Below are 14,207 nucleotides of genomic sequence, written 5' to 3'. Positions count from 1 at the left end.
CAAGAGCAAGGCTCTCCAACATATGGGCCAAAGATCTGACAAATCCAAACTGTAGTTAGTATCCCAGGTAAGTCCCTTCATTTCCTCGGTAACTTGCTGAGAGAATGTTCCACAATATTCAAAGATGTGTCAGGTGCCATCACAGGCCCTAGTGGTCCAGGGGTGGTTTAACATGGAAACATCCTAGATATTATCTTGTGCACATACTAAGATCTACTTAGAATATACACACATACATACATTTATCTTGCAATTGAGAGTTAGAGCCAATTTCCCAAATCTTACTCATACTTCCTGGTACCACTGCTTCCATGAAATCAGGACCTGAGCTGAAGTCAGTCACTTAACCAACTGGGTCACTAAGGTACCCCATTTCAGACATCCTTCTTGCCCCTTCATATCACTCGGCTATTGGAATCTAGACAACTTATTGCCTAGGACACATTTTCATGGTCCATCATCTAACCGTTTGACTTTCAAGGACTTCAGTAATTTCAAATACTTTTGTGGTATTCATTCAGACAACATAGTGTTTCTAAAGTTTCTTGGAGATCACTGTTGATAAAATTAGTCTGACATACACCAAATTCAAAACTCAAGAGTTCCTTCTATGAAAACTGAGTAATGAGCATTAGGTTATCAGTGTGGGGTCCTAGAACACTGTTGCCCTCCTTAATCACGTGGGACAATGAATCAGCTGTGAGGAAAAAGTCTCCTCTAGTACTTTCCCAATATTTTCATTCTATCCTCACTATTATGTCGCAGCAATCCGACTGACCTCATCACCACCTCAAGGACCAGGACCTGAGTGGCCCAGCCTTCTGTTGTCATCTCATCTCCCTTTGCCAAGTGGTTGTTCACAGAGTAAAAGCACAGGACCCTTTTTTTGGTGATGGGAGGAAAAAGAAACTCCAGTGGCTTCTGACATTGGTCTATGAGCAGGAGGAGAACTAGCTTTAGGAAGAGGTGATAACAGAGAAACCAGTGTGGAGAGACAGAAAGCAGCTCATTCCTGAGGGACCCTGCTGAGCCACTGCATCAACGTTATCTACAGTGAGTCTACAGCCTCCCTCACCTCTGCACAGCAGATGCTCCTACTGTTTAAGAGAGTGTGAATTATAGTTCCTAAAATCTGCAAAAAAACAAAAAACATTCAAATTCATGTATCAACTCACCACCAGATTATAAGCTCGGACGGTTTTATCTGCTGAACAGGTGTACAGTAAGTTCCCAAATATCTGAATTGCATTCACTGCAGCTTGGTGCCCTTCAAAGCTCCCTTCTGTGGGCTCATCATCATCTCCCGGCTCTGAAGATATTTCTGGAAACCAAGAATATGTTTCAGAGATGTGTCGGCTTTTGTCTGAAAAGATACTCAAGAATTAAAACCATTACATAATATTGTGGTCCTTGGATTCTCCATAAAACCTAGTTTCCCTAGCAAAACCTCACATTTTCCATTAATGATCTTTATTACAAAGATTTCATAATAAAGAGACTCTAGCAGAGAAGGCCTTTCACTGAGGAAAAAAGATACTTATTTTTTGAGTGATACCTGAAGTACCAAATCACTCCCCACATCCTCTCTTCTGCTGCCAGTTATTTTGTTGAATAAGGCATTATACTTCAAGCAATTTCTTCTCAAAGCAAAAGCCCCATGAGCCAATGAAAACTCATTAGTTGAAAAGATAAAGAGGGATGGGAATAAGAAATTAAAAAGGCAGACTTACAGGACACAACTGCAGATCAAAACAATATTCTTGGTGACAGTCGCCCCACCCCATCCCATTCTATAGGCATAAATTGGATTTAAACCCTGGCTTTAATATTTATAAGACTTTTTTTTCTGTGGTCAATTTAAATAAAACTGAATAACCAAATACCTGAAGAGTTCTTTGATCCTTTTATGGAGGAGATCACAGTCTGAGTTTCTGCAACACTACAAAATAATAGCAAAAGTCTTTTTAGCAGAAGTCTTTTTAGGACAAGAAGTAACTTAAATTTTCCTGACTCAAAGACTGTTCTAAACACCAGGCAACAAAACAGTGACAGAAGAAATCAGTTTTTCCATCTGAAATTTCTATATGAAAGGAAATATAAGTTCAATATATATTTACAACACAAATGAGAGGGCAAAGAATCACCACTGCCAAGGTTTGATTCTTCCATACCCATAATCTCTACTGATTTTCTAAATATTTGATTCATTTAAAAATTGATTCATGGGGTGCCTAGGTGGGTCAACTGGTTAAGCACCTGACTTCATCCCAAGTCATGATCCTGCACTTTGTGGGTTTAAGCCCTGTGTCGGGCTCTGTGCTGACAGCTCAGAGCCTGAAGTCTGCTTCATATTCTCTGTCTCCCTCTTTCTTTGTACCTCCCTGCTTGTACTTTGTCTCCCAAAATATTTTTTTTTAATTTAAAAAATTGATTCATAACCAAAAGTTCTATTGTTAAAGAGTAATGGCGAAAGCTGTTCTGATTGGACTAGCACAACATCCTTACCTTACAGGGATACCATCTTTATAACGAGTGCCAATCTCACTGGTAGAGCTAACTTCATCACAACCAGAACGAGAAGTTTCTAATGAATTTTGCTCTGTGGAGTTCCAAATATCCTTTTTAGATGGACTGTCTGGTTTCTCTTCTCCAGATTCAGAAGAATCAATGGCCACCACTTCCAACTGAGGATTAGGAATTTCTAGGACTTCCAGAGACGAGTCACTATCTGGCTCATCTCTGACACTCTCTTGTTCTGGGCCAGTTCTGCTATCTTCCCAGGTGGAGGTTGTTACTTTCCCCCCTTTGGTTGACTTTCCAGTCTTTACTTTCCTTACAGGTTTAGCAGTAAATACATCCTGTTCAGTGTCACTGTTCTCAGGAACATGAGCAGCCCGAAGAGTTTTCTTCTTCCTAAGTTTCTTCTTTTTCTTGTTTCCCCGAGTTTCAGCTGATGTCAGAGTGGACTCAGCCTGCTGCTCGGGCTGGTCAGGTGGAGAATGGGGCTCCTTCTCCAACGGGGTTTCAGAAGCGAACGACAATCTTGGAAAAGAACTGGTACAGGCCTCAGACCCGCTGTTGCCTTTGATGGGCTCTTCATCTTCTTTATTCAGGCTTGGAAGTCCAGTTGGTTGGGAAGAGGGAGTATTTCCTCTGTTCCTGGTACTTCCTTGCTCCATAGAAAACTTCAATTCTTGGCTAGGCTCATGGAAACTTTCTGTTAGCTCTGATAAAGACAATGTTGCAGGGATGACTGGACAAACTGGATAACTGTCACTGTTCTCTCCTGAATTAAGAAGAAAACAAATATTGTATCTTTTTCTGTGTCTGTAATTTATCATCATAAACTGCCATTATTTACCACTGAATGAATCTCTACTGAAAAACAACCTTTCAATGATATGTTAACAAAACTATGACTGTTAAAGCTGTTTTCTGTTCGCTCAGCTTCCCACCGCCTGCAGAAATTTCTCTTACAGCGCTTACCACAGTTTGCCTTGCATTAAATCTCACAAATAACATGCACATCTTATACCTTACAAAAGCTCCTTATGGGTAGGGACTGCTTCTAGTCATCTTTTTTCTTTCTTTTTTTTAAAAAAAAATTTTTTTAATGTTTTATTTCTGAGAGACAGAGAGGCAGCGCATGAGCAGGGGAGGGTCACAGAGAGAGGGAGACACAGAATCAGAAGCAGGCTCCAGGCTCTGAGCTAGCTGTCAGCACAGAGCCTGACGCGGGGCTCAAACCCACAAACTGTGAGATCATGACCTGAGCAGAAGTCAGAGGCTTAACCGACTAAGCCACCCAGGCGCCCCATCTTTTTTCTTTCTTTCTTGTTTGAAATGTCCACATGTTTAACTTGATCTCTTATTCTCGGTAGACACATGAATCTATTTAGCTTATATGCTGTCACCTTTATGTCTTTGATGTTTTTGCTATGCCATTTTACCTGTAACATCATCCAGTTTGACTACGTAACAGCAGTTAAAATGTCAGTTGACTTAAAAAAGCCTATTTTCTTTAACGTAGTTATTTCGTGTCAAGGAATTCAAATTGATGAAAGAATCACAAACATACTCAAAGACATATACAATGTAGTGTTCTAGGAGTGCCTGGGTGGCTTAGTCGGTTAAGCGTCCGACTTTCGCTTAGGTCATGATCTCGCGGTTCGTGGGTTCGAGCCCCGCGTCGGGCTCTGTGCTGACTGCCAGCTTGGAGCCTGGAGCCTGTTTCAGTCTGTGACTCCCTCTCTCTCTGACCCTCCCCTGCTCACGCTGTCTCTCTCTCTCTCTCCTAGAAATAAATAAAAATATTAAAAAAAAACCAAACAAAAAAAAAACAATGTAGTGTTCTACAAAATACTAAAGAAAAAAGGATAAAAACTAAATTCAAAGGAGATTTTATAAATTACTATGTATCCAGATTATGCAATTTCTCAAGTATTATTCAACTAGTAAAATTAAAATATTTTAGATAATTATTTTTATGACACAGGAAAATGATCATGCTCTATTAAGTGGAAAAAAAAACAGGTTATAACAGACTATGATTTTCCCTTTGCATAAAGTCTATGTGCAAATACACATTTATGATTTAAGATTGAAATAATATATAACAAAATAATATATCTACATTTTAATCATTTCCCAATTTTTTACTGTGAACATGAATTATTTTGCAGAGGAAAAAATCTAATAAAAGACATTTTTAAAAATATTAGCTTAAGGGGCGCCTGGGTGGCTCAGTTGGTTGAGCATCTAACTTTGGCTCAGGTCATGGATCTCGTGGTTGGTCAGGCTCTGTGCTGACTGCTCAGAGCCTGGAGCCTGCTTCAGATTCTGTGTTTCCCTCTCTCTCTTCCCCTCTCTTGCTTGTGCTCTTTCTCTCTCTCTCTCAAAAATAAATAAACATAAAATTTTTTTTAAATATTAGCTTAAGAAGTCACTATAATACTTCTTTACCAGTTTTTTTTTTTTTTTTTTAGAATACCAAATAAAATTCACACAAAAGGAACAAAATTCAAGACAAGAAAGATAATATACATTTGAGCTAGATAGATATCTAGGTTAGTACTGCAACAGGTAGCAATATCTAGGGTAACTCTTCAGACTTTTTGTTTTTGCTCAGGTCACACAATGGCAATTTATTTTTACTTAGTTTTCAATATAGCACCATTGTGGTTACACAAGCTTCAGATAAGGTTTAAATAGCTTAGAAGTTATTCTCAAATGGTAAATATGTGTTATTTTATCAAAAGAATAAAAACCTTGGCCAATTCTCAAAACCACTCAAGTTCCTAATGATGACCCTAAACCCGTGGCCGCTGCCTTTTATCATGGCCACCTGCCTCTTAGGCTTGTATTAATCCTACCTTGCACTTTAAATGACAAAGTTAAGTGCTGAGAAATTCAGAGGATATATCTTATTTCGAAAATTGACTGGACAACTTCAACTCCATTTCTCTCACAAAAAAAAACAGAGTCAGCACCAATCCTCATAATGGAATATTTTAGGTGTTAATACAAAGTCAATTTAGTAATCCTAGATTAGAGAAAATTGAGGACAAATTAATGATATTTAAACAATCTTTCTAAATGGAGGAAATTTTAAGAATGTTATTTGTAGCAACTTTAGTTTTAATGAGCAGATATGACTTTACATCACTGACCTAAAACTGCCCTAGACCCACTGCCGGGTTGCCCTTAACCCAGAGAAAAGTTTACATACTATTAACTTGCGGTAATTCCTTGGACATATTGCCAGCAGAGCCTTGTGACACAGCGTTCACATTCTCGTCTTGCTCAGGAGACATGGGTTCTTGTTTAATCTGAACTGAGGAGTCGGGAGCAGGAACACTGCCATGGGCTTGGAAAGTAGGAGATGTGGTTACTTGGAGAGGGACTCCGGTGGATGATGGAGACATATGGGAAGATGGAGGCTCCAGAAATACTGGGAAAAAGGGAGTAGGCAGCAGCGTGGCATCAGCAGATGTTTGAGATCTACTGTTCCTTTGTTCTCGTGAAAGGCTATAAGGAACCTGGTCAGGGCGCTCAGAAGGTTCATATGTTTCTAGAATGGGAAACATACGCACATACAAATGCAAAAATGTTTTCTGAAAAGCCACTCATTTCTGAGCCACTTTGTATTTTTAAAGATTATGGGAACTTCAAAGTCCCTCATAATTTTTTGAAATATATTGTCATAAAATCCATATAACCAACAGGCACACAAGCAGAACAGGCATAAGTATTCCAATTTTTCAAACTTTAAGTGACTTATCCCAAGTCATATAGTTACTAATGGAAGAGCCAAGATTTGAACCCAGGCCTTTTGATTTCTAACCCAAGGCTTTTCCTATAACATACTGCCTCTTGTTGCTAAGCATTTTCAGGGTGCACAGCCTCACAGGCCTTTCTATAGAAGGATGAAAACAAAGAGACAGGAGAGACAACATAATGGCCTTTTCATGACTACTTTAATTCCCCTGTATATAGATAACAAAGAAAATAAGCCACAGAGGATCCAATCTATCAGATTCTCTCCAAATACCTTGTAATCCCTGTAGAATCTGTATTCTATGGGTCCGCAGTGCACTCATCTCCATAGTTATCTAAAAATAAAGTAATTTGTTAAGCATTTTGAAATCCAACTTTAGAGATGACCCATTCTCATTAAATGTTCCATCCTCTGTTACCTGCTGCTTGAGCATAAGTAGCCTCTGAACTTCAACGTAAGCTGTCTGCAGTGCTGCGCGGGCTTGCAGAAGGTTGTTATCCATGCACTGTAATGATTTGCTTAGTTCTTCCTCCCTTAAAGAAATACTTAGCAGCTGGTCAACCTGAGAACGTTCTGCCAAAAGAAACCATAAGGCTCAGTTTAATACTGCAGACTTCTCCTTAATAATACACCACCTCAGAAGGTCAAACTACATTAATTCTCTAGGATAAGCCTTTATTTTTCTCTCCAACAGGTCACTGGAGACTCATCAAATCTCACAAATCATGTGGTCAAGCCTGATGTCAGAGCTAAACCAAAAGTGAGAATTGGTAAGACAGAGGTACGTCATAGGTTCAAGAATGTTTAGATTGGGCCCCAGATGGGAACTGCTTGCACTCTCTTCCCAAAGCATATTTTTCCACTCTTTTAGTTAACATAAAACAGTTCTTTATTAGAGAAATCTTCCTAAAGAAAATACAGCTTTGAAATAGTACATTTAAGTGACTTTAAATAAAATGTCCTACTACATGTGCGTATCTGTCATCTTTATGTCTGTCTCTTTCCCATTCAGTATGTCAAGACCTCTTTCCAAAACTTCAGGCCCACATAGCCAACTACCACCTTGATTTTACTCAGGTGTCTCTAAGATCCTTTAACTCAAGAGCCCCAAAAGGGAACTCATCATTTTCCTCCAGCCTCAACCTGCTCCTCTCATGCAGTTTTCTAGCTCAAGTGATACGACCATTCCCAAAGATGTCTCAGCCATAAATTGGGGTTATCCTTGATCCCCACCTTATCAATCACATCCAACCACCCAAGGCTCATCCAATCACTTCCCATTCTAGCCCTTATATTGGAAAGGGTTCATAATCAGTGAAAAGTAAGAATCAGAGAAGCCTATCAGTGAGGGAGTCCAATAACTTCTCCCAAATCAAATAAGAAAAGTAACAAAACTGCCTCAAAATGTAAATTGAGAGAAATGGCTATAAATAATCAAGAGACTCAAAATTGTTACCAAACAGCCTATATTCCTCTTCATCACTGAAAAGGCCCAATGGGACTTCCTGACTTTATAATGAACTCAATTTGTCCAAGATATATATTAACATTAGCCTATAGGTCTATGGGCATCAAACATTTCTTCTATAGCTGCAACTGGATATGGGAGAAAAATAACCTTTTCTACACCCTTAAGCAAGATAACAAAAATGTCAAAAAATAATAATAATGGGTGATCAGTATTTGATAACCCCAAGCTATACTGTGTCAAGTTGTGAAAAGGCTGAAATGCTAGAAGAAAAATTTCTTTCTGCCAGAATACTTTGCACTGTACCTTTCTTTCCTTTAATTTTCCTTCTTTTATTTTTTCTCTCAAGACTTGGGAGTTCAGGAGAAGATCCATCCTGAGAAGATAAAGAAAACTGAGTAATATTAAATGTGGAAAAGCCATTACCCAGGAAGGAAAAAAAAAGAAACTGAATCAATTCTAAGACTTTTGCTACATTATTACCATCTCTCACAGGATAGTATGAATCTCAGGAACACACTATGAACTCAAATATTAGTTGAATGTATCTGATTTAAAAAACAAAAACAAATTAAAAAAAAAAAAAAAACAACCCAGAACAGAATCTAAGGTCAAGTACCTTCCTAGCATCCTAGAGGTGGTAAATCCCTGGGCCTTAAGCAAAGCATTTCACCTTGGTACAGCATGGCATAGGTAGTTAGAGGTATGGACAAAGCCAGTAATGCACATATCTGATTTCACTGTGGCATAGTTTCTACTTTACTAGAAACTCTTCACAATAAAATCTTCCAACAAAAGGCTAAACAGTCCATCAGACAAGCCCCTAGATATTAGCCTTGTTATAGAACAAACTTGTGTCCAACAATATCCACTACAGTATCTAACTCAAAGGGGCAAAGTTGGAATTTGAACTCAGAGCTACAAGCCAAGCCCTTAACTATTCTGCTATAGTGCCTCAGTATTAAAGCAAACACTCCATTTTCTCACAGTACCACATTCCAGACTACATCACCACCAGCAACTATTCCTTTTCAGAAAGGGTTCCTGAAGACTCTAGATTCTGGTGACGATGTGGAGAAACGGGCACCCTCCTACACTTGTGGTGGGAATGTAAACTGGTTCAGCCCCTCTGGAAAACAGTGTGGAGGTTCCTCAAAAAATTAACAATAGAACTCCCCTATGACCCAGCAATAGGAATTTACCCAAAGGATACAGGAGTGCTATGCATAGGCGCACGTGTACCACAAAGTTCACAGCAGCACTTTCAACAATAGCCAAATCATGGAAAGAGCCTAAGTGTCCATCAATGGACGAATGGATCAAGAAGATGTGGTTTATCTATACGATGGAATACTATACGGCAATGAGAAAGAATGAAATCTGGCCATGTGTAGCAATGTGGAAGGAACTTGAGGGTGTTATGCTGAGTGAAGTAAGTCAGGCAGAGAAGGACAGATACCATATGTTTGGACGCATAGGAGGATTAGGAGGAACTTANGGGAGGGGAAGAGGGTGATGGGCATGGAGCAGGGCACTTGTGGGGATGAGCACTGGGTGTTATATGGAAACCAACTTGACAATAAACTATGAAAGGAAGAAAAAAGAAAAGAAAAGAAAAAAGAAAAGGTTCCTGAAAGTGTTAAGCAGTATTAGTGACAGAGATGCCAGAAGAGAAGTTGTTTCAGTGAGCGATGGATTCTAAAAGGGCCAGGCTGGGTAACTAAGGTACAAAACACTGACTGACAGACAGTAAACATATTTCTAAAACCACGTTCACATAGATGCACTCTCATTGTATTAAAACTATCTTAGTGCTAAGCCCAATTGTCTCAGTCTAACGAGCATTCACGGCCTATAGATGCAACACTAGAGTGCCTTTCTTCAGGGCCAGTACAGAATGCATCATGAAGCCAGATATAGTTACAGATGAAGCCATGGCTTACTCCTCGGTCAGGTGATACAAAGAATCACTGGCCTGGAGACTAGTTTTAGAGATGACTTCATATTTTCCTACTACTGTACATTCATATTCACTGACATCTATCTTAGCAGAATTACTCAGTGAAAGAAACCAGTAGGATAAGAATATGAAAGGAAGAGTAAGAGCTTCACAAATCTATTCCAGAGTAGGGAAACACACAACCCAGATACTCAGAAAAAATCCAACAGTTGAATCTTTCTTATAAGAGTCAAGTCAGCATGTGAAACGTCCAACAACAAGCAAGGGCAATCATACTCACTCCAGTGGCTCTTCGTTTCTTCCTAATACTCTGGCCATCGTTTTGTTCAGCACCAGAGGTACAGCTACTGTCTGTGGCTGCATCTGCCAAACTGGAGATTGCAAGGGCTGAGGATGCATTTGATGATAAAGAGTTTCCTTCTCCATTACTCTCCTGGGTATTCTGATTCTCTGAAGGCGGCGAAGAACTCTCCTGGTTGTTCAGGTCTTTTGCCAAATGCATCAAAGGTATTGTACGGTCAGAGGATAACTGCATACTATGTCGCCTTTGAGTAGCAACATTTTCAGCCCTTTCACCTGTTCTTAGGGACAGAGCCAGAGGTGTCACTTCCTGCTTAAGGCCCATGGTTGTTGTCTGACTCTGTGCTGCCCTCAATGCATTACTAGGTGAAAAAATCTGCTGGGGCTCATTTTCTTTGCCTGTACCTTCCTCACTGAAGAAGCTATATACTGAAGGAGCCCTGTCCATGATCACGCTGCTCTCAGAAAGGCTTCGCTTCCTTGCCAACCCAGGAGATGAAGAAATGGAAACACCTTCCCAATGGAATCCTTCAAGACTAGACAGATCAGGCTCCTCATCCAAATCCAAGACCTCTTGCTCATTTTGAACTAGAGGCACCATTTCTATACCAAACCTTAAGAAAGAAAAAGAAACCATAAATCAGACATGATTAAGGAAGAGGGAGTACCACTTAATGTGCCAGACTGTGTAAAGCACTGCACTGAGAGTACAAATGTAAATTAAGATGGTTTCAGTCTACTAAGTGTCCCAGACATAAATAACTATAGTGTATTATAACAAGTACTAAATTATAGATTTGTATACAGTTATGAGACTACATTTGAGGAAGTAAGAATAGAGAGTTTTATTAGCACGGAGCTTTTCTAAAGCAACCATTATAATTTTTTAACAGCACACAAACCAAAAACAAACAAAAATATTTAATGAACGTTCACAAATGCCAGGCACAGGGCAAAGGATAAGAACTTTATAATCTCAATACTGAAGTTGATTTTCAAGTAGCAAACCTATGTTGAATGCTGCTTTATCATTCAAAGAAGTTAAGTATCTCAACAGAAGATGAATAGCCAAAATATGACACAAGTACTTAAGAGAGAGTATTTTGTGATCACAAATATAGTGCCCGGAATAAATACAGAAAAGGTTAACTATTCGTAGATTCTGAGTAAAAGGTCATAGGAACAGTTACACTTAAAAACTGTATCAGTCATAAAGAAAAAAACAAAACTGTACTAGTCATTAAAATCTAGAGATTGATACAGATTTATTGATATCCTTTTTTATGCTGTCACTTTCTGGCCTCTATAACTAAAGTGATGGACTTCTGATAATTTTTTTTCCCCACGTCCCCATCTCACTTCATTTCTTAGAGGCTGATGTGCTTCCTTGCAACCTGAATTCCCCGCTAAGAAACACTTTATTGCACTGTTATACAGTAGCAGTCACTCTTTAATATTTAAACCATACATCTACAACATATATATTTTTGCAAGCATTTAAATATAACAAACAGAATTCTCTTGACCAGGGGCAAAGGGTTAAGTTTAAAAGAAAGATAAATGGCCACTAAAAAGAGGCACACACCTGGGCAAGCCTTTGCCTAGCTCTTGCTTTTTCTTGGTTACTTGCTGGATGACCTGTTCCCAGTTGACATTTCTCCGGGATGCATTCAGAATCTGCCGAAGGGTTGGCTTGAGCCCGGATTCCTTCTCTGTCTCACTCTTTCGATGACCACTAATATTGCGTATGCGGCGAGCACTATTGAGGTTTGGCTCAGGAAGGTGTGCTCCAGTTTTGCTCTTTAAGCTGATGTGCCGAGTTAGATCTCTCTGGAGAGAGGCGGGAAAGCCAAGCTTACTGAGGTCAGGTAGAAGAGGGCTTGAAGATGGACCGATATCGTTTTTTTGAAGCTCTGCATCCAAACTCGCACTCTCGAAACCTTCTGTTTCGTAAGATACATGAGATTTAACAGGGTCATCAACCTGTGCATCTTCTAGAGAAGTTTTCAAGTCTAGCAATAAGCCAGAGTGTGGACTGGCTGCAGATGTCATTTGTAACTCAGATTCTTTCTGATGAACTGTTGGATTACACGTGTTAGTGGATAGTTTTCTACATGTACTCAGGTTCTGGTCATGCCCCTCTTTCTCATCAGCGATGTGAGTGCTGCAGGATAAAATTTCTGTAGTTGCAGAACCCAAGGCTCCAATTTTTGTTCCATGCTTTTCTGTGTCAGATAGCTCCCCGTCACTTTCATCTTCTAATGTGCGTACCTGAAACTCTATCTTCAAAGATCCTTTTTCAGACTCTTCTACATTCCTACTTGCTTTTGCATAGTTCCTGGTCCTTTTAGAAGTGCTAAGAAGTGGATTTTGTAGTGATTCATGACACTGTAGCACTTCTTTGGCTTTTTGTAATGTATCACTACTAACATTTTTATCCCCAGGTTCCACCTGAGTGCCAAATGTACTTTTATTCCCTTTTAAAACATGAGAACATGAACTTTGCAATTTGGTTATGTAAGACCCATGATTGTCTTCCACAGTGGGTTTGTTCAAGGGATTTGAGTATTCTCCAGGAAAAAAAGAATTTGTTTTTGTGTTTTTTGAGGGATTCTTTATATCTGGCTTCTGGGGAACTGATTTAGTGACTGGAATCGGAAGGAGAGCAGATTTCAATGACGGCATCTTACTTAAGTTAAGTTCTTGTTCGTGTTTCTCTGTAGTTGGGCAATCTCTCACCGCCTCATAGGAAGCAGTGCACTCAGAAGGGGCTTTGTGACTAAGTGATCCAGTATGTGTTTCTTTCTGTGTTTTCAGTGTTGGAGAGTTATTTGTTCCATCAATCTGGGGCTCTGCTGCTCCTGTGGTTGTCAAGCTAAAGCCAAAGAAAGGCTTATCTATCATTTCTGACTTGTTACCAGTGACTTCCTTCATTCCGGACTGTAAATCCAGAGTCTTCTGGGAAGGGTAAGGAGTCCAGCGACGGAGCTTTTCCCTGGTTACACTGCCATTCTTTCCAACAATTTTGGAAGCTATGGTATCTGTCTGTTTAGTAGTTTTGCTCTCTAGCTGTTCAAAATTGAAGTCAAGTAAGCCTTCTGAAGGAAACGTATCGCTTGTAAATCCTTCAGAAGGCCCTCTATATGTGGCAGCTGCACCAATTTTGTCACTTTCTTGCCTCTGCCAACTATATCTATCCTGACTGTATTTGTTTGACTTAGATTTCTTATTCCACAGCAAAGGTAGGTCTTCCATTTGACAGTTAGAATTTCTGTTTCGGCCTGGCTGAAATTTGTCTCCGGGGCCACTGTAATTCCAACTATTTGTACTACGTACACTGGATTTCCAGTTTCCGTTACTGCTATTCATATGCCAACTGGAAAAGCCACCTGTTCCTTCAGAATGCCAACTGGAATTCCTTCCTGTTCCACTATGATTCCAATCTACCGTTCCACTATTGGCATGCCAGCCACCTCCAGAATTACTATGGTTGTGAAACCAAGTCGCGGAGCCTCCTGCAACACCCTTATGCCACCCGGAACATCCTCTTGGTCCACCGTTATTCCTCAAAGAATGTGGAAAGTTGTTTTTCCTAGTGTTATTAAAGCCATCTTTCTCCCACTTCCAGTCTCGCTGAGGAGGTCCGCGATGATGCCATGTTGGCTGACTGTAACCCTCTCTGTCTTGGTAAGGGATTCGGTCTTCTCGTCGCCATTGGGGTCGTCTGTCATCAGAGTTTATTTCTTGGCTGCTATTGGAAGGTTCATCTTGTCTGGAAGGAAAATAGTTCTCCATTAGTGATTTAAAGTAATTATCATGCTTCCTTTAAAGGCATAACCCATCACACATTCCTCTACCTATCTCCTCGGCTACTTAGCATATGTAAGAGTCTATTTTTATTTCTAATAGTGGCTGTTTTCCCATCTTTAAAAGATATTGCTAAACTCATATTTCACGATGTATGGATTCAGACACTAAACAATATTCCATTTCTGCTATCACTCTAGAAATATTAAAAATCTGACACATTGATACTATCCGCCTTTTCCTGCTCCTGCCTTTCTTAGCATGTTCTGGGACTTTTGTCCCTATCATCCAATTATTATTTTCATATTATGTAGCTTTTTGAAAATAAGCACAATTGTTACTTGTAGCTTTGGCTAGCTATCACAGTAAATACAACCTAAGTTCCGCTGCTTTTA

At 39.6% G+C, this 14,207-nt stretch overlaps 1 protein-coding gene across 2 annotated transcripts in view; it reads right to left on the bottom strand.

Moving 5' to 3' along the window:
• The window catches only part of ZNF106 (zinc finger protein 106), a 59,658-nt gene that overhangs the window by 14,022 nt on the left and 31,429 nt on the right, over positions 1 to 14,207 (bottom strand). The window contains exons 5-13 of one of the 2 annotated variants that reach the window (XM_077764597.1): positions 11,591 to 13,777; positions 9,986 to 10,619; positions 8,052 to 8,121; positions 6,696 to 6,850; positions 6,551 to 6,611; positions 5,729 to 6,070; positions 2,506 to 3,286; positions 1,884 to 1,939; positions 1,176 to 1,321 (exon numbers count right to left, since the gene is read on the bottom strand). In XM_077764597.1, coding sequence (XP_077620723.1) covers positions 1,176 to 1,321; positions 1,884 to 1,939; positions 2,506 to 3,286; positions 5,729 to 6,070; positions 6,551 to 6,611; positions 6,696 to 6,850; positions 8,052 to 8,121; positions 9,986 to 10,619; positions 11,591 to 13,777 — 4,432 coding nt within the window. The remainder of the gene's footprint in view (positions 1 to 1,175; positions 1,322 to 1,883; positions 1,940 to 2,505; positions 3,287 to 5,728; positions 6,071 to 6,550; positions 6,612 to 6,695; positions 6,851 to 8,051; positions 8,122 to 9,985; positions 10,620 to 11,590; positions 13,778 to 14,207) is intronic. The other variant, XM_077764598.1, reaches the window with a different exon arrangement.

The sequence above is a fragment of the Crocuta crocuta genome, unplaced genomic scaffold, assembly GCF_008692635.1.
Source record: "Crocuta crocuta isolate KB4526 unplaced genomic scaffold, BGI_CrCroc_1.0 scaffold102, whole genome shotgun sequence".
Taxonomy (NCBI): Eukaryota; Metazoa; Chordata; class Mammalia; order Carnivora; family Hyaenidae; genus Crocuta; species Crocuta crocuta.
This window is presented reverse-complemented; position numbering and strand designations above follow the sequence as displayed.